Genomic DNA, 23,151 nt, shown 5'->3' with positions numbered 1-23,151 from the left:
GAGGCAGTCCCCATTTTCTGTTTCTGTTTGGGGGTGGATGTAACATGGATGTAAACTACAACTTGAGTGCTTGACAGAGGCATGAAATCGTAGTTTATTTCGTATAGATGATGTACAATGATATATCATATACAATAGCTTGGCTTTTTATGAGAAATCGACTGTCAAACTGGAACCGTCCAACATTTCTACTCACAAATATGTTCCCATAACAAGGTTATCTTTTAATTTGACTCTGTGTCAATATCTTCAACTCACTATTAGCAAATGAACTATTTTCAAATTCATTTATTTAAAAGAAAAAAACATCAAAGTATATCTTCAGGTCTCCAGGAGCCACTTCAGTATGTGAAGGGGGAACATATAAAACCTTTTAAGGACCTTTTGACGTGTCACAGCAGGAAAATCGCAGACATCGCTGATAACATAAATGATGGCTGCATCCTATTAAACAGCTCATGCCCTGGTTGGTTTCATACACGTCTCACCAATGTTTATAAAGAGATATTATACAAATCCACATGGTAAATTGACTAAATATGCCTATTGACAAACTCTTCCCTTTAAACAAACACTGTTTTTGCTGTTTTGAGCACCTCCATGGGCAAGTTACAACTTATCCAACCCTTGAACATAAATGTGATAGCTTTATAACAGAGCACAACATAATAATGTCCACATTACAATCTGTATGTGTGATTATTAACAGCTGGTAACTTCCACTGAGAGGTTCCGCCTCGGTCTAGCCAGGGAGCCAGTTGCCACAGGATCAACAGCATCCCACACATTGGAATCTCTGCTGACCTCGGGTCGAGTCCACAGTTGACACCAGGGACCCCAGAAGGAGTTCACACGCGCTTATGTACATCCCACTTGAGTGCCACCACCACGGGATCCGTATCCGTGGTTGGTCGGTTTTGGCTCGACGCCTTTTCCTTTTACAAATCATCTTGAATGTCCTTCGACGCGACGTCTCATTTGATTTGAGTGACGGTGTTGTAGTTCCTGATCAGTATTTCCAACATTTTGTATCTCCAGTAAATTTCGTCTCCAATCTGTCGCAGCTCGTGAGCGCAGAGAACAACAGCAGCAACTTCTGTTGGGCAAAAGTCACAGTTTCGATAAGTTAAGCTGCATAAGTTAATACACATGGTTAACAAATTCGGCTTGACTAAAATTTGTTCGGTCAAATCTCTTTCCGTACTCACCTTGCTCAGACATTTTTTTTTTTAATTTATTGTTCTTAAGAGGAGAAAGCTTCACAGGTTCAGATTTCCTTCCCTCACGGCGCTTATATAGCTCTGTAGTTTTGTCGTGACAACGAAACTAATTCTCGCTATTTAAAACGAGGCAGTTTAAGTACTCCACTGTGACGTAGCTGCACGCGCGTGGATTCCCCAGTAGTCGCCCCTCCCACTCTTGGTGGAACAATTTTGTTATGATGTTGTGCTGAACTTTTCTCGTCTGTTGTATAACATGAAAAATGTTCCATATTTTCACTCTTTGACTAGAAAGACCAGAAAACTAATAAATACATTTCCACCTTTGAAAGGTGTGTGTGTTTTTTTTAATCAGGTCACAAATATCCTGATATTGAAAGTAAAAGAAAACAGCGTTGAATCACATGAGGCAGAACGTCATCGTGACAGCTAGACCTCAATGTTTATTTCTTCAAACGTCACGCTTACACAATCCCTCCATAAAGATATATTGTTTTTGTTTTTCTTTCTCAGTACCCAGTAAGCTTTTATTCTATCAACAAAAGCTCATATCCTCAGCAGCTGATTGTGTGTTCTAATGGGCGGGTAGTAATTAAAAGGTGCACATAAACAGTGCTTGCTTATGGGAACACTGATGGATTGCATAAAGGCAAGATTTTCTAAGTAAGTAGGTCATGAATTATTAGACCTTCATACAAAATGGTAAATGAACTTAAGTCTCGGTAATGTGCAGGCCTTACAGACGTGTCACAACTTGTCTGCAACCACAAGCTCTGATCTGATCTGATCTGAGCGGGGAAGTACCATCAGTCAGGTGATCTGAGGGCTGCTGGCTGGATTGCTGTCACATTACTTCATTCAGAATGAAAATTCGGAATTCATAAAGAAAAGTCGATACATGTTGTTCAAAAAGTCATAAACTTGTGACAATTCTAACTTTATGATGGAAAGATGACCTCCAGTTACAGCTTATTGAATATTCAGTAAAGCTATATCTATTTGAGCACACTGGTGCTTAACAAGTACCTGACTAATGATTAACTCCTAACCCAGGTTAATGATGAAACAGATGATTAGTTACCAGGCTTACAAATCAGGAATAAACAGGGAATTATCTAATAGTTAACTTGATGATTAACATGTAACCCAGGTTCATTAGGCAGTGAATGATTAGTCAATGCCAGTTAACCAAAAGTCAAATTAGTTTAATTAGGAATGGCTGGATCGTTTATTCATAATCACTAAGTACTCCCCGAACAATTCCTACAGGCAGGCTTTACAGTGAATATATAGATGAGTTGCAATGAAACAGATTGGGATATCTTATACTAATTAATCATAAGGTAAGGATTATTTAATGAATACATTCAAACTGCTCATACTCACCTGCCTCCTCATGAGAGTTCTTGATTAACTCTAAACCAGCAAGTAAACAGCACAAGATTAGCGAGGACTCGTTTATGGCAAACTACTTAAACATTAGTTGCCGTCTTTTGTTTATCCTCAGTGATGATTTCTCATACAGAGAAGCTCCCACATACTGTTGTTCTACACAGCACCGATGGGTTCAGAATACTTGGACATTACTTCTTCAGTACTTGCTAATTACAGCAGAATCACTCGTCCATTAGTTATTCTTTTTGTGTGCAATAAACTAAAGTGTTGCATCAGATTAGGCAATGGTAAATGAATGAGGAAGTATTGTACTGTATACTCAGTATGATGCCTTTTAGTAAAGTGAAAGAAAGTATGGAGTAGTTACTCAATGGTTCCTCCTTACTTTACCATTACTGCTTTTGTGTACCATAAAGTAAAGTGAAACATCGTTTTGATTAGTAACTCGCTAGTTCATCATTAATTTACCACTAACAACAGTTTAGTTGACACCTAATATAGTTCAGCAGTTAAGTCTCATGGCTCCCAGTCTGCTCTTCTTTTATACTTCCAGATATGGTATGCTGTGTGGAAGTATGGGGAAACCCCGACATCACAAACAATATCAGACTGCGAAAAAGAGCAGTAAGAATCATGAACAAAACTGCTTTCAATGAGCAATCTAACTTACTTAATGTCAAATCTAAAACTCTAAATTTAAGGAATCAAAAAAGTTAAAAAAGTTTGTTTAGGAGCGCTTCCTGGACTCAAAAAAAGTTTGGTTGAGGTGCTCTTTGGATAGGGAAAAACTGAAGATGCAGAAACTGAAAGGGTTAGTTCGCCATTTTGCACATTAAGCCCTGTTTTTAGGTTGTCTGGGGTGAATTATAGATGTTCTGATCACAATTTGGACATTTGGTGCTGAACGGAGCATTTAGGTATCCACTGCTGCAGCCCCCCTACCTTTGCATTGAGTCAATGACCACTCAAGCAAACAATCATAAAACGGCATTAAACTTTCGTTTGAAAAGACATGGAACTCACCGTGTGGTCAGTGGTGGACAGCGATAAATTGACCCGAAAATCGCAGCGAAATGTGCCGTCTAACAGTTGTTTTAGCATTTGGTGGACCTATTTTTCTGGACACCGTTGAATAGCAGCAGCAAGACATCCAGCCACTAGGTGGCGATAGTGCGTTGTTTGTGTACAATACAAATCAATGAAGACGGACAATAATGGTAATATAACTTCTCTGGAAGCGTATTTCGCGGTGATTTTCGAGCCAACGTGTCGCTGTCCACCACAATGCTCCGTTCAGCACCAAATGTCCAAATTGTGATCAGAACATCTCTAACTCATCCCAGAATACCCCCAAACAGGGCTTTATGTGCAAAATGGCGAACTAACACTTGAAGGAAATCCAAGGCACTCTCCTATAGAGAAAGTTAAAAAGCCTTTATTGTGATGGCTTGGTCATACCCAAATTCTGCACAGAAGAAGAAGCTAATTATTGCTCCATAATACTCAGAATGTGTTTCCTCATGACCTGAGGGGACCCAACATGTTCAACAAATTGGCTAATGCAAAATACCATAATATTACAGTTAAGGGAGGTCAGTGTGTGGAATAATTGCATTAAGTAAATGAAATAAACGAATAAGTTCCCTTAACTGTTTAAAATGAACATATTTAGTAAATATGACCCATTAGATAACTTAACCATGCAAATTATCATTATTTCACTATCACAATGATTTAAAATAAACTATTTGAAAGTTTAGAGGGGAAATGTGTGTTTCAGTCATTTAAAATCATCAAATGTAGCAGTGGCCTCCATGAAAGACACTGCCCGATAACAAATCTGGGCCGAAAGGCCCAAAAGACTTAATGATTGATTTTTAGCTTCAACAATGTCATGAATTTCATTTCATTCGAGCTGAATGGAGCAAATGTTTGTTCTCCCAATCTTTTGCTCACAGGCGCTGCAGACCGCTTACATGGTTGGAGGAGGCATGGGCGTTGCTGCTGATAACAGTACTGTAAAATGTTTTGAAGTGGTTGCCACATGCTGAGGGTCATAAGACCGAACAGATTGTTTTCACTGTTAACATATTGTGAACATTTCTATCAGTTACTACACCTACACAGTGTTTACCCAGACGACATTATGTACGGCAGCAGTTATTGTTGCTGTGCCATCATTTTCTGGATAAAAGATAAATCCCTGGAAAAGAGATTGGAAACAGAAGGTGTGTGCGGTTATGTGTTTGTGTGTGTGTGAAGGTACAGCAGAAGAAATTAATACGCTGGCTACACAGTTGGGCTTTGATTGAAATAAAATCAATACTTACATAGTGATGATGGGAGTGGGCAGATTTTTAATTGTAAAAAATATATAATATGGACCAGGAAAGACCTTTTACCACACAGAGGTCTTGAACGAATTCCTACTGAAAGTGATAAAGTTTTACCACGAATTAGAAGTTTAATCGTGAAAATGTCTTAAACTGACTCGTACAGTGTTCTTTACAAAAAACATACAGTGTTAGAGGACGTTTTCCTTTAAAGCACTGAAAAGATAATCCATTAAATGTATCTAAGTATCTAAGCATAATTGGCATATATCATACCATTTTGCTGCCTATTATTATAAACAAAGCATTCACAGGTTCCGCTTAAGGTGGGATTCATATTTCTTTATGCTGACAGGCTGCAGTTTATGGTTTGTCTCATGATGGATGGACTGATCTGCAGAATATCTTCTCAATCAAAAGCTTATTTAAGATAGTTTGATCTGGGGCGGTCGGTGGCGTAGTGGGTTAAGCAGCCGCCCCATGTACCGAGGCTGCAGTCCTCGCTGCAGCGGGCCCTGGTTCGAGTCTGCACCGGACGGCCCTGTGCTGCATGTCTTCCCCCTCTCTCTGCCCCCTGCTTCCTGTCTCTCTCCAACTGTCCTATCATTAAAGGCATAAAAAGCCCCCAAAATATAAATAATTATAAAAAAGATACTTTGATCTGAGCACTGAACCCTTTCTTTAGACTGTTGTTAAGTAAAGTATCTGAGGAATAGACTCTCCAATCAACAGGGAAAACATTCAGGAGATTATTGTTAAGTGAAGCCTTGTGTTGAGCAAAAAATATTTACAAACCAGTTGTCCACGTAGTTTCATGGCTGAAGCAAAAAAGAAAGAATCAGATTGAAAAACAAGTAATCAGTTATCATTTTATGCCAAATCCTAATACTGCGTATGTTCACACAGAATCTAATTTGAAAAATATGTTGTGTGGTACATTTATCTGTAGTAAGTGAGTTCAATTACGCCACAGGCATATCCCTGCTACTGCTAATACTTTAGAGCTGCCTTATATTGTACATTTCAATGATTAGTTTCTTTTCAGATTAGTTCCTTTCAGATTTACATTTTACAAAAATTTTATTATAGATCAAACATCCCACTAGAAGCAGAAACATGTTTGTTTCTTTGTTTTTTCTTTTTGTATTTTATTGATGTTTTTTCCCAATGTTTGCCTTTAATCCGCCATAGTTGGACTTTCCTTCTTTGTTATAAAATAAAAATAAACATAAACAACATAAAAAGATATAGTCTTTGTCTTTAACCATGATGTTGTAATTGTACGTACTAAATATAAAAATGTAAAACATAAAGTAACATAAAGTTATATATATACACACACACACACACACACACACACACAAGTAACATGAAGTAATATTGAGATAAAGTTCAGTTAAATGATTCAAACGCCTCTCAGGTCGTGACATTCTGTTATTATTTTTAGGATTTCGTTTCAGCTTCAACACCTTCCAGATAAGTGCCACCATCAGACACTAGAGGGGAGCGCACTCAAATCAACACGAAAACTTCATCGTCAACCCATAATCCATTTTATCAGGGCTCAACTACGCATGCGTCAGTTCAACAGGTGTTTTGCACTTTGACTTCATAAATGAGAGTATTTGAGTTGTATAAATTAGAGTATTTCATTTGTATGTGTGCAAGCTTTTCAGCACAGTATGTGAGGGAGTTTGAATTCATATTGATTTCACATGCAGTCTTAATTCTGAAAACTGTCCCTGGTTGCTTCCCGTAAATGCACTTCCACTTTGTCTTGAAAGTGTGTTGAAACCTTGTGGAAATACAGACACTTGAGAGTGAAACAGTTTCTTACAAGTAAACTGTATTTCCTACATAACGATTTGTCTGTTTTGACTCTTCCGTGAGACTTTCACACGATCCATTCTGGCTTAACACACAACCCCAAACATCTAAATTGCTCTAATGCATCCCCACTTGACACTTGAGGGTCTAATTGTGTATCCGGCATCAGAATTGATCCGTTTTGACGAATAATTGTGAGTTTCATATGCGTAATTAATATTCTATATTTCAGCCCTACATAATGCATTCTCTAAGAAATCTTATGCTGTAGATAGCCGAGCCAAACATCATTACAGGGAGTATTGTATATTCAACAGATAATCAACGGCGAGGTGGGTAATCAAGATGAAGTCAAGATGAAGCGTATAGAATATGTTTCTCTCAGTGCAATAAAGAGTTTGACCCGTAATACGCCCCAGAAACCATTGCAATGAGCGACAATTACCGGTAGGCTCCGATTATTTAGCTGTGCGCGTTCCCGCGATTGGGCATGCACTTCTCTGCACAACACGAAAGAGTTCACACTGCTCCTGCCGTCTCTGAGCCGAGGGAAATCACACAAATACAACGAGCCAAAGTAAACCTGCGGAGCCGCTGTCTGCTCCATTTCAGTGATGAAAAACCTACATTTCAAAGATTTCTTCTGGGTGAGTGATTGTATTCTTTCATAGTTAGTGGCTTAGTTTTGGACGCGTTGAAAGAAAAAAGTCCATATTTAAGGAAAAGCTAGACATAGAAATTCGCACGCACAACTAAAACCACAGATATTCCTGTTATAGATTACATCACTTGGAAATTGTGCTTACTGTCCATCTGAACTGGCCTGATCGTGTTCTGGATCCAAAACGTTAAGTGAATCATAAATACTAATATTCCCCTTGGCAGCAGATTTCCAATAATTGAAAAACTCATATTCCTAAATTGTTCCTTGTTTGCGCTCAACTAATTCATTCATCAAAAAGTGATTTTTCTAATGGTCTTTTGTATAAGCAGTGATTAATTACAGGTGGTCACCCTCAACTTTGCCAAATTATGGAGATGTAGGCTACAGGTCAAAACATTACTGCCAAACCCGCTGTGGTTAACTGTTCTTTAGTGTTATATAATCTGCTTAGACAGACTGTTCCTGCCCTACAACTGGGTGTTGGAGCAGTGGTAACAATATACTAGACAACTGTACAAGATAGAGAGCATAAAATATTTGTCATCATTCTAACAGAACACGGACCTGACCTGCACTGGTGGCTATGATGCTATCATCCAGTATCTCAGTGATGGCAAAAGGACATGCAAAGAGGTAGAGGACTTCATGAAAGCCAGGTAATGGCACGAGCCAAATATTCGATCAGTTTTGTTGATAAATTTGGTGCGCAGTCTCTGCAATACAGACCAGATTTGCTAGTTGTTACTATTTTTAATAGGTAAGAAGAAGGCTCAGTGTAAATCTTGTCCACAGAGGTGTGAATGTATGAGAGAGATGGAGTTTGTGGAGACAAAAGAATGGGTGAAGTGAAAATGAAAGCCAAGGAAAAGGAGGAACATTGACGGGAAGACTCTGGAGTCATTGCAGGAAGTGTATTACTTTGAAGAGAGAAGAGCAGTACAAATTAAGATAAAAGGGAGGTTTGTTGGACGTGGAGCCCATTGCAAACCTCAAGGAAAGACACATTAATGCGCTGGCACTTTGTAATGTCAAAAAACTGTTTCCAGAAGCTCTAAATACACATTTCCCCCAAGCACCAAAACAGTAATCGCTTACAAATATCAAATTTTGACATAATTGACATTTTAATTGTACTTATATGCCGATAGTTAGTTTAGTATCCAGATCTGGTCGATTTTGAATGAGAATCAACTCTCAACTGCATCAAAGCAGACCAGAAAACAAATGACTCGTGTTGGAGGCTGTTGCTGAGTTTCTCACAACAGATGCAATCTTAGGCATCATTTGAGGTAATTTTGTGGATTAGTTGTGCAGTCACACCTTTGCATTTTGAATTCCTCCTTCCTCATATAATAATTAATCTGACCTCACCCAACACCTGTGGGCAACACACAGATACAACACTGCACGCAGCTGGCAACTGCTGCATGAACTTTGTCCGTGTAAAATGCTGCACAACTATTTTTATGATTCTGAGAGAAAGCAGGTTATTGTGTCATGCTGCATAATAAACTATGGAAATAGCAAAGGATAAGTTACAATAAAGCAAATGAAAGTTCCTTAATTTAAGAATCGAAAGCACGTTTTTTAAGCTCCAGTGGTTTGTGAAATAGAAGAAGTAAGACTTATTGAAATTAAATTTACCATAAGGAAACATGCTAGATGTAGAGTACATTGTGTAAAAATGGAAAACGTGTCACGGCTATGAGATAGCCGATACACACAAGGCGGAACTCAAAAGTAGACCGACACAGGGAAATATGGAAATACATGCATGCATTTACATGTCGTCATTTGAGATGCTATACTTGCCCCGTGGCATTCTCGATTTATGTGACCAATTTAGATTTACAGCAGGTCTTGAGCAACTTCTCATTTGTTCTATAGAGATGCATCTCTCTGGTCCTGTGTCAGGTCTTTGTTGGATTTATTCTTATTTCTTTCAGATATTGCTAATCTGCTGATAGTTTTTTTTCTTTAGTCCTGCCACTCCTTCCTTTGTCGTCCACCTGTCTAATTCCCTCAGATTTTTAAGGACTGCACACCATGTCGAGACATGACAAGTTTTCAGCTAACACTTCTGTGGGAATCACCTTGTTGGTGCAAAAATGCTAGTAGAATACTATCAAGCTGTGTTATTGTTGCAACTTAAGAAATGGAAACAAATTACAGTATGTATCTCTATGTCAGGTTGCTAGTAACAAAGTGCTTAAAGATACAATTTGACAATGTTAGCTTAATATTAAAGTTCTCTGAAAAAGCGGCCAATGTCTAAAAAAAAAAAAACTTGGAAAGAACTTTAGAAATCCTGGTGAACTATTTCACAACTATAACTATAAATAAGTACAAGAAGGTCAAGTTCCTTTGGATCAAAACTTTAACGTATGAACAGAATAAGCAGCTCACAAGTTGTTATTAAACGGTTGATGACACATTTGACCTGTCTTCAATGTACAGTTCTGTCATCATGTCTAAGTTCCAATAAAAACTCTTTTTTATGTTACAACAATATTACACGTTGACTTTTTTTTTTTTTTTTTTTTTTTTAAACACTGGCAGCCTCTTATAGGGAAATAATTGAAAAAAAAAAAGATTTTGAATAACGGTATAAAAACTCCATAATCTACCTTTCCCAAATGACTTTACTACTAGTTTGATGGAAAACATGTGTCTGTTGCAGCCACACACACACTCCATTCACAGCACCCTGTATGTTAATGTTAATGCCTCCTCTTATCAGTTAACCAATAGCTTGATATATGAATTTATCGTATCCAAAGTAGGTTTGTTTTCCAGATAAGTAAATTAGTGGTTTATGAGCTGAAGTGAATTGTTGGCATGTCCTTTGCATCTGTACTTGCGTGCTGGACTCTGTGGTTGTGTCTTTCAGGGCATCAGTTGAAGAGAGGTACGCCAAGGATCTGCTTGGCTTGTCCAAGAAGGTGTGTGGACACAATGAGATGAAGTAAGCAACCTCTGTGCTGCGATGCTGTTATTATGTGTTTGAACAGCTCTATTTCCACAAGGCCCCTGCTAATTAAATGCATGAGTGTGTTTTAGCAGAGCTGACGTGGTGCCTCGTAGTCTGGATTCAGGTGCAATGCAGACAGCTCCACCAAACGTGGGATTATTTTGACTGTCATGTTCCCAAATCAAAAGTGAAAATGATGGTTAACACTGTTACATAGTCTACTGTGTCCTAATGATGCGACTCTAGTCTGTCGTATTAAATGTGTCAGTACATAGTTGTTTCTTCCCCAGCAAATTTAGTTCCTGTTTAGTCAATGATCACACGATCAGGTATTTGATTGCGTCCTATGCCAGGAATCGCCTGTGTGCGTTTTTCGCCTCTAATTGTATCACAGACCCTCACTGGTAAACCTCACAGGGTACTTGTACTGTTAACCGTCCTCTTTTGGGACGTCTTGACTCACAGAAAGGCGCTTTAGTTTTTGTTCATCCACAAGTTCATGAACTAAATGTGTTGCAGCAAACTGACCCACCGTGATTGTTGCTCCAGTTCAAAGTTTAGCCATCAAGGTTCAACTAAAATTCAACAGATTAGGCAATGGTAGTTCAGTTTCTTCGGATTAGCAGGCAACACACTTCTCTTTTTTGCTTTGCACATGGCTACTTCATATTTAGAATGGATTTAGAATCAACTGGCATTTGGTTCATGCTCTGGATCATGTATTTTAGGCTTTGAAGCAACCTGTTTTTGCGTGTTGTTTATTTCTTAACAAAATGCCGACTTATTCCCCCTTACTGCTATGCATTTTAGAGCCCTTGATGAGCTCTACCTTTCTGCAAATGTTTGTGTGTAAAATAATTGGTAATCAACTGGTCTTCTTTTTTTCTTCAAGCACATTAAAAAGATCCCTGGACGTGCTCAAATTACGTAAGAACATAACATCTTTTGTTCTATTACTGCCATATTTACTTGTGAGCTCATAATTTCATCGTAGGTTGCTAATTTTACCCTCCAGAGACTGAACAGGTGAGTCTATCACACTTGCAACTGGCACAGAGCATGAGGGAGGAGGCCAAGAAACTGGAAGAATTCAAAGAAAAACAGAAAGAAGCTAGGAAAAAGGTTTGTGTTTTCACCACCGCTGTGATGCGCTGAAGTTACGACACCATCTTTTTAACATAATAATTTGATAACGACACACTCTGCATTTTTAGATAGAACAACACATGGACGCCGTCCACAAACAGAAGTCCTCGCAGTTCAAGAAGACAATGGATGTAAGGAGAGATTTTTCCTGCAATGTGTTAATTAAAAGCTGAGCCAATTAGTATGTGTAATCATATGCATATCAAAGCCAAAATTATCCTTTATCTACATATAAGGACACAAAAGTTGCAGTCCTCTGCTTGTTTTCTAACTCATGTTGTTCTACCTCTAAAGTGAAATGGAAAACAGAAGTATTTGCACGAGGCACCTATCCATTTTTGAGTCATGTCAGCGGAGTTTCAGTTAAATGCCATTCGAATCCTATCTGTTCTTCCTCTTTGCTGGAGGAAGTTGTGTTGACCAGTCTTAGAAGTAAATTAGAGCGTGGAAATCTTCACCAAAAGAAGAAGTCGCGCATAGATGAGATGACTTAGAAATAAGAACAATGGCACAATCCCAGTAAACGGATATCTTCTGTTTTTTAAATGGTTTCCTTTTTCACAGTAACACACCGTTTATAATGACGTACCAGAATGAATGGTTGCTCACTGTGTTCCCCCCCCCCCAAGTCCAAGAAGACGTACGAGCAGAAGTGTCGAGACAAAGAAGAAGCAGAGCAGAACATGAACCGAAACACCAATACCAACAACACCAAGCACATGGATAAGGTACAGACAAAACAGGGCCCTCTCCACATGTCAAAGCTTAATGTTTTACCGACAATGTTAAACCTTGGAGCGTTTACTTTCCCTAACTTTGAACCAAGAACTGTTCGCGATTCATTTTGGTGTAGAGTTAACACATGTCAATCCACAAACATGAGAAGCGGAAACGTAAAAATTTCACTGGCTTGAGGATCTTACATTTTGTCCCAATTTGATTGACCTGAATGATCTATTCCTTTTTCAAAACATAATGAAATGTGTTAGCGTCAGCCCTGAAGAAAGCGTAAATCCTGTGACGTCTAAAAACAAGAACATGATAGGTTTGGCAAAAATGTACCCCCTGATGTTGTACAGAGTACAGAAAGTTGGATATCCAAATACATTTTCATGAGAGTCATGGATCTTTTCCTGTCTTGTTTGTCTAACACAGATTTGATCTGACGCTCATTCAACTTTTGTTGTATTAGCCAAGTAAAAGTATAACCCCCATTTCCACAGAAGTTGGGAAGTTTAATAAAATGCAACAAAATCTAAAATCTGCAATTTGTTTATTTGTTTCAACCTTTATGTGACTTTGTATCATACATCATAAAGAGAAGAATTTGTGGACTGGCCGATCATGCACACATATTCTGTGTCTAAGAACCCAGGCTGCTAGAAGTTGGGCAAAACAACGTCTGGCACTGCCCAGCTGAAATAACCACTTACTTCCCTGTAAAAATGCTCTGCCTTCATTCAAATGTAGCAAATGTCTTCTAAAAGTCCAGAAATATACTTCTTGATTAATGGTACCTTCACACATTTGCAAGCCACCCATGACATACTGTGGCATGACATTTTTTGTTGTACAAAGTTCATCCAAGTGTGGTTTCAGTCCTTGACCTTTAACAACTTAAAAGCCTTTTTAAACATACCTCTCAAGCTGGGCCTGGTGCAGCTTCACTGCACATCAGTGTCATGTGTGAAAGTGGCGAGGTGAAGTGTGAAAGACAGAGCATTATGTAACACACCATTCTAACCAACGACGCTGTCGCCACGAGGCTCTTCGATTCTGCACTGAGTCGGCTCTGTTAAGCATGTGTGAGTTAAACATGTGAGGAGTAACAGCGGCGGGTTAATGAGGACATCTTTTTTGATTTGTGAAAAGGGCTTCAGATTTCTCCCCACTCTCAGGATCTCTGCACTGCAGATGTTAAAAGACTTTAAAAGTTCTTTGCATTTCTGCATTTGGCACAAAGGGAATGCTCATTTCCCAATCCTGACATCCCCAGAGGTCACCAATTTATCTGCTGATTGTAGAAACTCAGAGAGCAGTGTGACTTGTATATTGCATTTTCTTTCTTTCTTTGCCCCATCTCCTAACTCTTTTTTTTTGTGTGTTGCTGACATCAAATTCTATATTTGTTTATATTTTCCAAACACAATTAATTTGGTCAGTAAAAACATTCAAAATGCTTCTTACATGCTTGTGTCAGTTAAACAAAGGTTCAGACAAATGAGCAAATAACAGCTTTAGATTGTTGTTGCATTTTGGAGAACTTGCCTCTTGCTCTGAAAATTGGGTTTGAAAATAAATTGTTACCCATCCCCCCCCCCCCCCGACTGCCATGTGTTTAAACTCATTTCAGAGAGGTACCAGAGAAACCATATTGAGAAAACATAGTTTATTTTGTGTGATGTGTTTTCTCATGTGAGCGTTATTTTCTTTCAGTTACACTCAAAAGCACAGCAGGCAAAGCAGAATGCAGAAGAAGCAGGTAAATAACCAACAATGCACTGCTTTGCTGCTTTCGAGCCTCTACACACAGACAGCATGCTATTGTACAGTGCAACTATTGCCTGTAAGCAAGAGATGGATGCAGCCTCTGGATCTGACAAGTAAATCCAAAGTGACTTTCTAATGGCCAAGATTTCTGTATGTGAAAAAGAATTACACTCATTCTCGCTTGATTTATTACCATATACAGTTTCCTATTAAGTATATGGTATTATTAACTAAGGTAAAGTCTTTTTTTCAATAAACAATTATGTTGTTTCTGTAAATTAGGAACAGATTTAGAGTAAAATAGAGAAATGAATGACAAGTTGCCACTGTATGGCTGTGCATTGTGTCCATACAGGTCCTCAATCAGATCACCTGCTGATCACTTGTCATATGGAAGTAAACGAACCATTTAATGTCATTGTGGCGACAATAACTTTTAGTTCAATGTTTTCCCCACTGACACTTCAGTATGTCTTGTTCATTCTAGCCATTTACTTTGGATGGAAATATTTCTATACCCTCTGAATTTGTAACACGTGTAGATGCACCTTACATCCAATCCGTCTCATTGTTGGTTGAATTAATTCTCTCGTTTGGTTTACAACCAAATATATTTAAAACTAAAGTCCTTGTTAGCATGCATGGTGGGAAATACAGTTATTGTATCTGCTAAGCAGCATGGACATCCTTGTGAGAACGTTAGCGTCCAGACAAGTTTAAAAATGTGCGGCTGATTTATTTATTTTAATGACTTGTATAATGTTTTTAAAATGTTTTAATCTTTTTATGCTGTTTATCCTGTGTGCCATTTGCAGACAGATTATACCAGCAGAATGTGACGACACTGACCAAGATTAGCGAAGACTGGCTGAACGAGCATGTCAATGTGTGCGAGGTGAGACTGCGAATGACTCGTCGAGTCGTTTGAACAAAACACACATCATGTAAATGAGTTGATTGTCTTTATTATGTTTTGAACTAGGTGTTTGAGAAACAGTCAGTGGAGCGCATTAACTTCCTGAGGAACACTGTCTGGACTCATCTTAACCAGCTCTCCCAGCAATGCGTTAGCAGTGATGAGGTACATTTCCAAAACACCACACTGAAAAACGGGCTTTTCTTCTGTTTCTTGTCAACATCACTATGAAACACGTTTGCAAAATGCCCGACTAGTTATTCGTTTGGTTAGCCTGAAACAATCGACGAGCAGCTATCTGCACCCAAAGGGGCTTAAATGATTATGAGCTAAAATGGATTGTTTCAGATAGAAGTGGACTAGGGATGCTTCAGCAGTATACAGCATGAGAAAAATATTTGATGTTTTGAATTCAAAGCATGCAAACCTCTTCTTGCAGACTCCTAAAATGAAATTATGAAGATGTAAATGAGCACAATATTGGCTCTTTAAAGCTGGTATGGTCAATATTTTTTATGTTGATAATGGATCAAATGAGTTTGAATAATGAGAGTCACTTCTAACTTTCGTCCTTTTTGTTCTACTGCATTTCCATTGCCTGAAAAACTTGCAGTGGTGACATTTCTGGTCAATGGACAAAAATGTTCCTCGCCTGTACGTCTTCACCTCTGTCGACCTAGTACAGTCCGGACAGTGCTGGAAGAGTTCCATGAGGTTCTTCTCAAAAACAATGTATTTTTTGTCCGTGTGTCCAGTTGGAGATGATGAGTTGTCACTATTACAGATAAAATGACAAATCAAAAGATATATATATATATAGAGAGAGAGAGACAAGATTAGTTTGACAATAAATCGATCAAAACAAATGTGAGTATTAATATTTGATGAGATAACATGCCGAAGCACATACGAAAGCTGTGATGATTCTGTTAGCGTGGTCCTCGACTGTGCAGGGTCATATGTGGAGTCAAGAGGATCAGGTATTGAGAGGGTGTCAGTGACGTTGGCGGCGGATGTGGATGCGGCGGCGGTAGCCTCCTCCTCTAACCGAGGTCTTTTAGATGGCCGATGGTGAACGGGCCTGATGGGTGTGGAGGACTGAGAGCCCCATGGTGCATCAGAAGTGCCTACTCTTCTACTTTCATACATTTTTGTGTCTCTGACACAATCAAATTGGACACCTAAAGTCAATAAAATGTGTGTTACTGTCAGTAGACACTACACAATTTCACCTAATGCAATGACACAACATACAGAAAGGAGAGGCATGTAGCATAGCAAGTACAAGTGGCCACAAATTCTGGAATAGCATTTTTGCTTCACTACATAATGATCTGTCTCACAAGAAATGAAATATCCAGTAACTGGCACAAAAGAAATGTAATGTATAAACTACAAACCTTTGCTTCTCATGTGAGGACCTAATGTACCCATGGAAACCTGTGTGGTTCGAGTTGAACATCGAGGTGGGTCTGTCTGAGTGGCAACATGGTTTAAGGGTAGTGTCAATAGCGCCTGGGATGTGCTCTGGAAGACAGAAAGAAAACAAGTAGGGCCTACACATGAATAGGAATAACAATGTAGAGTGTAAACGGCAATAACAACACCTAGATGAGCTGTAGTGGTCGTTTTGGAACAGTTCAAACACAGGTTTAGAAAGGGTACACGTGTGTTATTTGGAAATGACCATCCTTGAGATGAAAACCACCGCGTCCGTCTCTGAGGCGGTAGTGCTATGCGGCCATGTTGAAAGCATTGGCCTTCTAAAGTGCATCAGTTAATGTTCTGTCGTTGTACAGCAGACTAAAGCCAATCACCCAAGTAGCCCAAATGCCCACACTAACCAAAGCTTTGCCACTATTTTGTTAAATCGAACCATAAACGAAAGGAGGGGGTAAACATTCTAAGTAAGTAAGTAAGACATGTTAGAGAGAGCAAGCAACACTTGCAAAGACAAAGTGAATAACAATAAGACGAAAAATAAACCTAATTGTTGTATTTGAAAAGACCATTAGCCTAATAGACTAGTGCATGGAGTTATCGGGGTGCAGTTGCACAAAGTTCGGTAAAGTTGGAAAGATATTGGAAGATTCGGACTTCCGGGATCAATAACTCAGAAGTGAGACGTTGTTAAAACACAAAACAAGAATATTTTCAACCGTAGTAAGACAGACAAGGAGCTACAACCTAACTTTCATCAAAACGAGCCATCCTCGGAGCCACACCAATAACATTAAGGGACACTCCACCCATTTGCATTAGGCTTTGCATTGTTAGAAACCCAGTCATACTTTTGAATGGTCATGCAACACTCTCTCATTTCCCCCTGAGACGGGAGAAATCCGTATTCACCTCTTTACACTTCCTCCTACAATGACGCAAAAATCGTCATTTTGCGTCATTGCAGGAGGAAGAGGTTGGACCTAATGCACTAACAGACCTATCACAGATCAGTGCCAGTGCTTTAGAAGTCACTGGCAGAGAGCTGCAGCTAACATGGTCGAAGGTACCGAATACTCAGACGGATGCCATGCGGAGGACTGGGATTTTGAAGATGATATGGTAGAAACGGATGTTCGTGGCTATCTTTTTGAGCCACAATATAGCGACGTCGTTTTAGTCTGAAATGTCATACGTTCAATAACGTTAAAAACATTTGAATAACGTCAGACTAACACAGTAAAACATGGTGGATTTACATCGCTAACAACGAACTTATTTAGATCTACATAGCAAAGTGTCTAACGTTACATTGCTAACTTTGCTGACGAGTGGAGTTAGCGAGGCAGACACACTAGACAACAAGCGACCAAAACATACAAGATATTTACTTTGTAAACAGCCAAATCATAAGAGATGTGCTGCTTTACAGCAGACGACTATATCAGTGTGTGTTCTCAGTAGCCGCTAGAGTCGAGTTAGAAAAAAAACCTTACCTCCAGGCAAATGCGTTTAGCACTGCTAGCAGTTCCAGAAGTTCCTGGCTGTTCGTCGACATCATCTGGCAATATCGACGGAATTGCGGTTTTCACAAGCGCGGGCCTCTTCACTCCTAAGGGGTTGGGTTCGAAGTCTTCTGGCTTGAAATGTAGACTGCACACCGTCAGATTTTTTAGTGCTTCAATGGCCGTGTCCTCTGCGAACTTCGGGTTATTGATGGCCCGTAGCCACTTTTTGCACAAGTCCAACTCTTTGGGTAATCTATGAAAACTTACTCCGTGTATTTTCCTTGTGCTGGCTGAACATCCCGGTACCATGCAAGTGCACACCATTTCGAAACACAAACGAGGAGTAATTCACTAATGATTTCGCAAAATAACTCCTCACTAGACTGTGACATGATTCCAGGTAGCGTAGAGTACACTCTCGGGGGAGTGGCCTGCGGATCTTGAGCATTGCAATGCACTGTGGGGATTGTTGTCTGCAATCCACAAGCACAAAAAAGTCATTTTCTGCCTTTTCTCGGTCAATAAGGCACCAAATTATACATTTATGCTACTATTCTACTACATATATGGCCCACTTTCAATACATATTCATGTCTCCACTGGTGGAATGTCCCTCTTAGTGTTTATGTGCAGCCGGCTGTGAGAGCAGCGATCAGGGACCGTCTACAAAGTGCAACCGAAGAGAGACATTACAAATTATGATAACTGAATTTCTTTCAAACCAAGAGTTGTAGTGTAATCTGTAGGAGACCAGTGAAGCGTGTAATGAGTTTGGTGACACTACACTGTATCCTAGTGAAGTTATTGAATATTTATTGATTCTTTTTTGTAATGTCTCTCTTCGGTTGCACTTTGTAGACGGTCCCTGCTCGCTGCCCTCACAGCCGGCTGCACATAAACACTAATGTTGGTGTGGCTCCGAGGATGGCTCGTTTTGATGAAAGTTAGGTTGTAGCTCCTTGTCTGTCTTACTACGGTTGAAAATATTCTTGTTTTGTGTTTTAACAACGTCTCACTTCTAAGTTATTGATCCCGGAAGTCCGAATCTACCAATATCTTTCCAACTTTACCGAACTGTTGCACAAAAACACTCGTTTTTTTCTCTTTTTTTTCTTAACCTAGCTTTGTAAAACAACTAGCAGGCTGGTGTAAACATACACACCAGTCACTGTGGCTGTGATAGCCATCTGTACCCATAACACTGGCTGCCACGGAATGAAATTAACATGCTGTGTTTGTAACAAAAACTTGGATGCAAAAGTTAACAACCAACGACTTACCGCCTGTGGGCTGGGGCCTGTTCTTTGTGATGGTACAGACCCAGGTCGTAGAAACAGCTTTGTAGCAAAACCCCTGCTGTACTCGCCCAAGTTTGTGAAGTCGCTGTCCAGGAAATGTGTGGAACACAACACTAGCGTCTTGTTATACTTCGCTAGTTGTGATCTTCCGTAGATGAACTCCAGCCATCTCTTCCTATCATCCTCATTCTTGGGCAACATATGCATCGACGATGCTTTATTGCCACAGATCCCACACGAACGAGTATGTTCCGCCATGCTAATAAACAGTTAGCTGATTAGCTTCTCAACTCGGCAGGCAGCGGAGGGGGGCGGGTTTCCCATGGGCGGGCATAATCCCAAATGGGCAACGCCTTTTTTCAGAGTGACGTAAATTGTACAGGCTCTTTCTGATTCGCTCCTGGCTCTGCATTGCTGAGGTGAGCCTGTGGAGGTGACGCACCACTTGGAATCCTGGTATGTGTATGTAACTAGGGGTGACCCTCCCTTTTTCAGAAGGAGCGAGTAAAACCGGTTTTTAGTGAAAGTTGGCCTTTAAGAGTCAGACATTTCCAAACAAGAGATTAAAGATACACTTCCATCGTTATTTCATTTACAAATATACATATTACTGTGGTCACAATTGTGATTGAATGCATTGTGCATCGTTTCTGTCAAAAATATCGTCCTTGTCTCCTTGTTTCAAGCTGTTTTGTGTGAGCTAGAATTGGCCTGTGTGGCAAACGACTGGCTTTTCCGTTTTTCCTCATGAATATCCGCGACGTGACAATAAGGCACCTCTGATTGGTTTCTAAAAAGAAAAGAAAAAACGTCACGGAGCACACCCCCTAGACCTCCAGCTGAGCTGCGCCACTGCCAGCCGCAGCGCGCTATGTTTGAACTGTGCCCGGAGTTTCTTGCTGCACTGCAACGATTGGCAATCATTGCTGTGAATTTGTGAAAGTTGGCGGATAAAATGATGACTTCGGAGATACAATCCTACATTTACGACCCTGAATCGGACGAGCATGAAATTGCAATTAATTAATTGTAACGATCACATTTCACTTACCGCTTGTGAAGTGGTGGTTGATCTTACAGACGGTGATGATCCAGACTTTATCAACAGCTTCGCCGCAAAACCACTGTTGTAAGCACCCAGATTGGCGAAGTCGCTGTCCTGGAAATGTTTGGCACACACAACTAATGACTTGGGGTATGAGGCTGGTTGTGACCCAAAGATAAATCCCAGCCATTTCTTCTTCAGGTCTTCATCCTTGGGCAAGTGGTACATCGAAGATGTTTTACCTCCACAAATAAAACACGAGCGTGCTTGTTCTGCCATGGTTTCTTCTTCGCTAAGTTGTTAGCCTTTGGTAGCAAAAAATCTCTCAGCTGGCTTTCTCAAGTTCTTGTTGGCCGTTGTGTGGGCGGGTGTGAGCCAGTGGGCGGAGATTAGCTGTGGCCATGCCATACAAGGCTATGGGCGAGGCTTACGACCGAGGCTTACGACCGAGTGACGAATCAAAGTTTCGCCTTCTCTCACGCGCTCATTTGTCTGTGTCTGGGTTGACCCTTCAATGACCAGTGCAGCCCAAGTAGATCGAATTACACTTTGGCGCGGCGCATACTCATATGAGTGACTTGTTGTGACCTCACCTACCACATTTTAAAATGAGTGACACAAAAGTGGTTTCCAGCGAAAGAGGCTGGTCTTATTGGCCCTGCAAATGGCCAGAAAAACCATAGGTTCAAAGTTGTCACCAGTCTCACCGTTCTAATCTTGTGCCAAGCAGGGATTTCTTTTGGACTCTGTTTACTTTGTGTGTGTTTTGCGAATAGCTGTATGAGGAAGTGAGGAAGTCACTAGAGCAGTGCGACATCCAGGAGGACATTGAACACTTTGTAAACCTCAGACGGACCGGAGGCAAACCACCAGGTATTAATGCAGTTGTCACTGACAATACTGAGTCATTAACAATTAACCAGTGTTGGATTGGAAATAAAGGGAACCAGTAATAACGTCTTTGGTTCCACATTTTGAACTGTGTCTGTATCTAAAACAGCTCCAGTTGTGTATGAGAACTTCTACAATGGTCAGAAGTCTCCAACTGCAACTCCAACTGCAGCGTCAACCTATCGAGTGCCTCCACCGCCCAGGTAAAAAAGTCCAGAGATGCTGCCGCTTGTTCGGTCGCTTCTCTTCTCTTTGTTTTGATTTGATTTGATGTCTCAAACCTGTTTCTAGTTGTAAAAAAAAAAGACGCCCGCATGGCCCTTGTGGTTTATCTTGTGTTTTGTGAATTTGCAGGAGAGGGCCATTGCCTGAGCCGACAAATAAAAGTAGGGGTATGTTTTATTTTTTCTTAAAGTCTACACTCATTGCAGGATTATCAAATAGTAAAGGCAGGAATAAAACAGCAAATCACCCATGTCAGTATGACTCAACCAAAATAAAATGTAGACTGACCTTATTTATTTATTTTTTTTATCCATATAAGAAAAAAGGTTTTTTTTTTTAAACAAAAAATATTCATCTACTTACCCAAAAAACTGAAACATGCAGCTAAACATGCTGCTTTTGTGATGTAATAAGGCAGCAACAAAGTATCATTTCCATTATAAGTAACTTAATTGTTTGTTTGTTTTTATTTATTGCTTGGTCTTTTGAATACTTTAGCACAAATGTGATCAAGTAAAACAACCCCTTCCAGGTTCAGTTTTGCCCCACATTTGGAAAGTTTTTTTGTCCAAACCCGTACTTTATTTTTTTAATAATCCTCCTAACAAATAAGCAATCATGAGCGCTCCTTGAGCGCATTCCTCCACAAAGGCCAATAGTGAGTTGAAAACTAACCTCTTATTTCTTCCCCCACGCTCCAATAATTGCTTCATTCTCATCTTGTTTATTTGAAATGAAAGTAATGTGGCTTTATGATAAAGTAAATATATACTCTTTTCCTACTTTAATTGCAGATGATTCACACTACTCTGTGGTGCAGGATGAAGGATACAGCGTTATCCAATACTAACACACAGACCTCCTGCAGCTTCATGATGGGCATCTTCCTCTCATGTCTCATCTCTTCCTCTCTTGTGACTTCCTGTGATCACACCCTCATGCCACGTGAAAAGTTGATGTCAGCTGTGTGGCAAACAAAGTTTCAGCTTGGGTTGTATGTTTCCTTTTTTTTTGCCCTTATCGTTTTGTCATTAAAAAAAAAAAGTTAAAAATCTTTATTTGATTTTAGGGTTCTGTTTTATTTAACATTATTCAGGCGGATTTTTATTGTGCCGTATTTGACGTAAGTTGACAGAGGTGATGCGTCAAAACACATAAACAGTGACATATATGGGGAGTAATTACAGCATAAACTGAAAATAGTACCCAGCGTCAAGACATAAAGCCTTTGGTGATAAAATGAGGTTGTCACGCAGGGCTCTTTCTCCTACATAACTGCAACGTAGTTTATCGTCTGCTTTATATTTATTTGTAAATGTTTCAATGCTTCGAACAGAGATTATTACAGAGATCACGTGTCATTTGTTTACTTGTTTTCATTTCCTCTTGGATGTGAAAGTAGGTAACGGCTACTTATAGACAGGAAAGGCTTTTGCTCTCATAAAACACCCTGATTTTAAAACCTTTCAAAGCCCTTTCCTTTGTTACACACCTGCACATGGCGTCCATTGTTTTATACTCTATAATCAACATTCCTGCAATTAAATTCCAAGTGTGATGATGAATATGTTCTGCATACTGGAGCTGGATTGTTTTTGCACTTCGATTGTGCTTTATTTTTTCCTGAAAACACATTGCTGGCTCAAAATGCTACAAAATGTGCCTGATTGTGAGATGAGCAGGGGAAAAAAATGGATTAAATGGCATTTCATTCACAAACTTATCGGGTTGCTGGTTTTCTTTTGAAAATATTGTCCTTCACTGCACTTCTTCAGACCTTTC

General features: G+C 39.7%; 3 protein-coding genes across 7 annotated transcripts; 1 reads left to right on the top strand and 2 right to left on the bottom strand.

Annotated features, from left to right (window-relative positions):
• Positions 1-67: 67 nt before the first annotated feature.
• On the bottom strand, positions 68-20,640 carry pmaip1 (phorbol-12-myristate-13-acetate-induced protein 1). 2 transcript variants are annotated; one of them, XM_075456609.1, is made up of 2 exons: positions 20,260-20,640; positions 68-1,096 (listed from the first exon to the last, which is right to left on the bottom strand). In XM_075456609.1, exons 1-2 carry the CDS (start codon positions 20,441-20,443, stop codon positions 975-977), a joined length of 306 nt encoding a protein of 101 aa, XP_075312724.1. In that variant the 5' UTR covers positions 20,444-20,640; the 3' UTR covers positions 68-974. The 2 variants fall into 2 exon arrangements, with proteins under 2 accessions (XP_075312724.1, XP_075312725.1); XM_075456610.1 differs by lacking the exon at positions 20,260-20,640 and adding an exon at positions 1,209-1,355.
• pstpip2 (proline-serine-threonine phosphatase interacting protein 2) lies at positions 7,276-23,088 on the top strand. Of its 2 annotated transcripts, none has more exons than XM_075456603.1 (14): positions 7,276-7,422; positions 7,995-8,095; positions 10,330-10,404; positions 11,303-11,337; positions 11,426-11,532; positions 11,625-11,687; positions 12,186-12,284; positions 13,993-14,038; positions 14,862-14,941; positions 15,029-15,127; positions 21,030-21,126; positions 21,254-21,347; positions 21,499-21,530; positions 22,164-23,088. In XM_075456603.1, the coding sequence occupies exons 1-14, from the start codon at positions 7,390-7,392 to the stop codon at positions 22,217-22,219; spliced, it is 1,017 nt and encodes a 338-aa protein (XP_075312718.1). In that variant the 5' UTR covers positions 7,276-7,389; the 3' UTR covers positions 22,220-23,088. The 2 variants fall into 2 exon arrangements, with proteins under 2 accessions (XP_075312718.1, XP_075312717.1); XM_075456602.1 differs by having other exon boundaries at positions 21,499-21,536.
• Positions 14,992-20,251, bottom strand: LOC142373381 (uncharacterized). 3 transcript variants are annotated; one of them, XM_075456604.1, is made up of 5 exons: positions 19,191-20,247; positions 17,899-18,383; positions 16,363-16,489; positions 15,873-16,143; positions 14,992-15,737 (listed from the first exon to the last, which is right to left on the bottom strand). In XM_075456604.1, exons 2-5 carry the CDS (start codon positions 18,232-18,234, stop codon positions 15,476-15,478), a joined length of 996 nt encoding a protein of 331 aa, XP_075312719.1. In that variant the 5' UTR covers positions 18,235-18,383; positions 19,191-20,247; the 3' UTR covers positions 14,992-15,475. The 3 variants fall into 3 exon arrangements, with proteins under 3 accessions (XP_075312719.1, XP_075312721.1, XP_075312720.1); XM_075456606.1 differs by lacking the exon at positions 17,899-18,383 and having other exon boundaries at positions 19,191-20,251; XM_075456605.1 differs by lacking the exon at positions 19,191-20,247 and having other exon boundaries at positions 17,899-18,758.
• Positions 23,089-23,151: the final 63 nt, after the last annotated feature.

The sequence above is a fragment of the Odontesthes bonariensis genome, chromosome 22, assembly GCF_027942865.1.
Source record: "Odontesthes bonariensis isolate fOdoBon6 chromosome 22, fOdoBon6.hap1, whole genome shotgun sequence".
Lineage (NCBI taxonomy): Eukaryota > Metazoa > Chordata > Actinopteri > Atheriniformes > Atherinopsidae > Odontesthes > Odontesthes bonariensis.
This window is presented reverse-complemented; position numbering and strand designations above follow the sequence as displayed.

What these genes read in the sequence shown, in the direction of transcription:
- pstpip2 (XM_075456602.1), top strand. Translation starts at nt 7,390, where the DNA reads ATGAAAAACCTACATTTCAAAGATTTCTTCTGG. An exon ending in AGTTCAAGAAGACAATGGAT is followed by an intron (nt 11,688 to 12,185) that starts GTAAGGAGAGAT and finishes CCCCCCCCCAAG; the next exon opens with TCCAAGAAGACGTACGAGCA. An exon ending in GCCGACAAATAAAAGTAGGG is followed by an intron (nt 21,537 to 22,163) that starts GTATGTTTTATT and finishes CTTTAATTGCAG; the next exon opens with ATGATTCACACTACTCTGTG.
- LOC142373381 (XM_075456604.1), bottom strand. Translation starts at nt 18,234, where the DNA reads ATGGTGTGCACTTGCATGGTACCGGGATGTTCAGCCAGCACAAGGAAA. An exon ending in CTAAACGCATTTGCCTGGAG is followed by an intron (nt 16,490 to 17,898) that starts GTAAGGTTTTTT and finishes TCTGTCTTCCAG; the next exon opens with AGCACATCCCAGGCGCTATT. An exon ending in ACAGAATCATCACAGCTTTC is followed by an intron (nt 15,738 to 15,872) that starts GTATGTGCTTCG and finishes TATCTGTAATAG; the next exon opens with TGACAACTCATCATCTCCAA.
- pmaip1 (XM_075456609.1), bottom strand. Translation starts at nt 20,443, where the DNA reads ATGGCTGGGATTTATCTTTGGGTCACAACCAGCCTCATACCCCAAGTC. An exon ending in CAACCACCACTTCACAAGCG is followed by an intron (nt 1,097 to 20,259) that starts GTAAGTGAAATG and finishes TTTGCCCAACAG; the next exon opens with AAGTTGCTGCTGTTGTTCTC.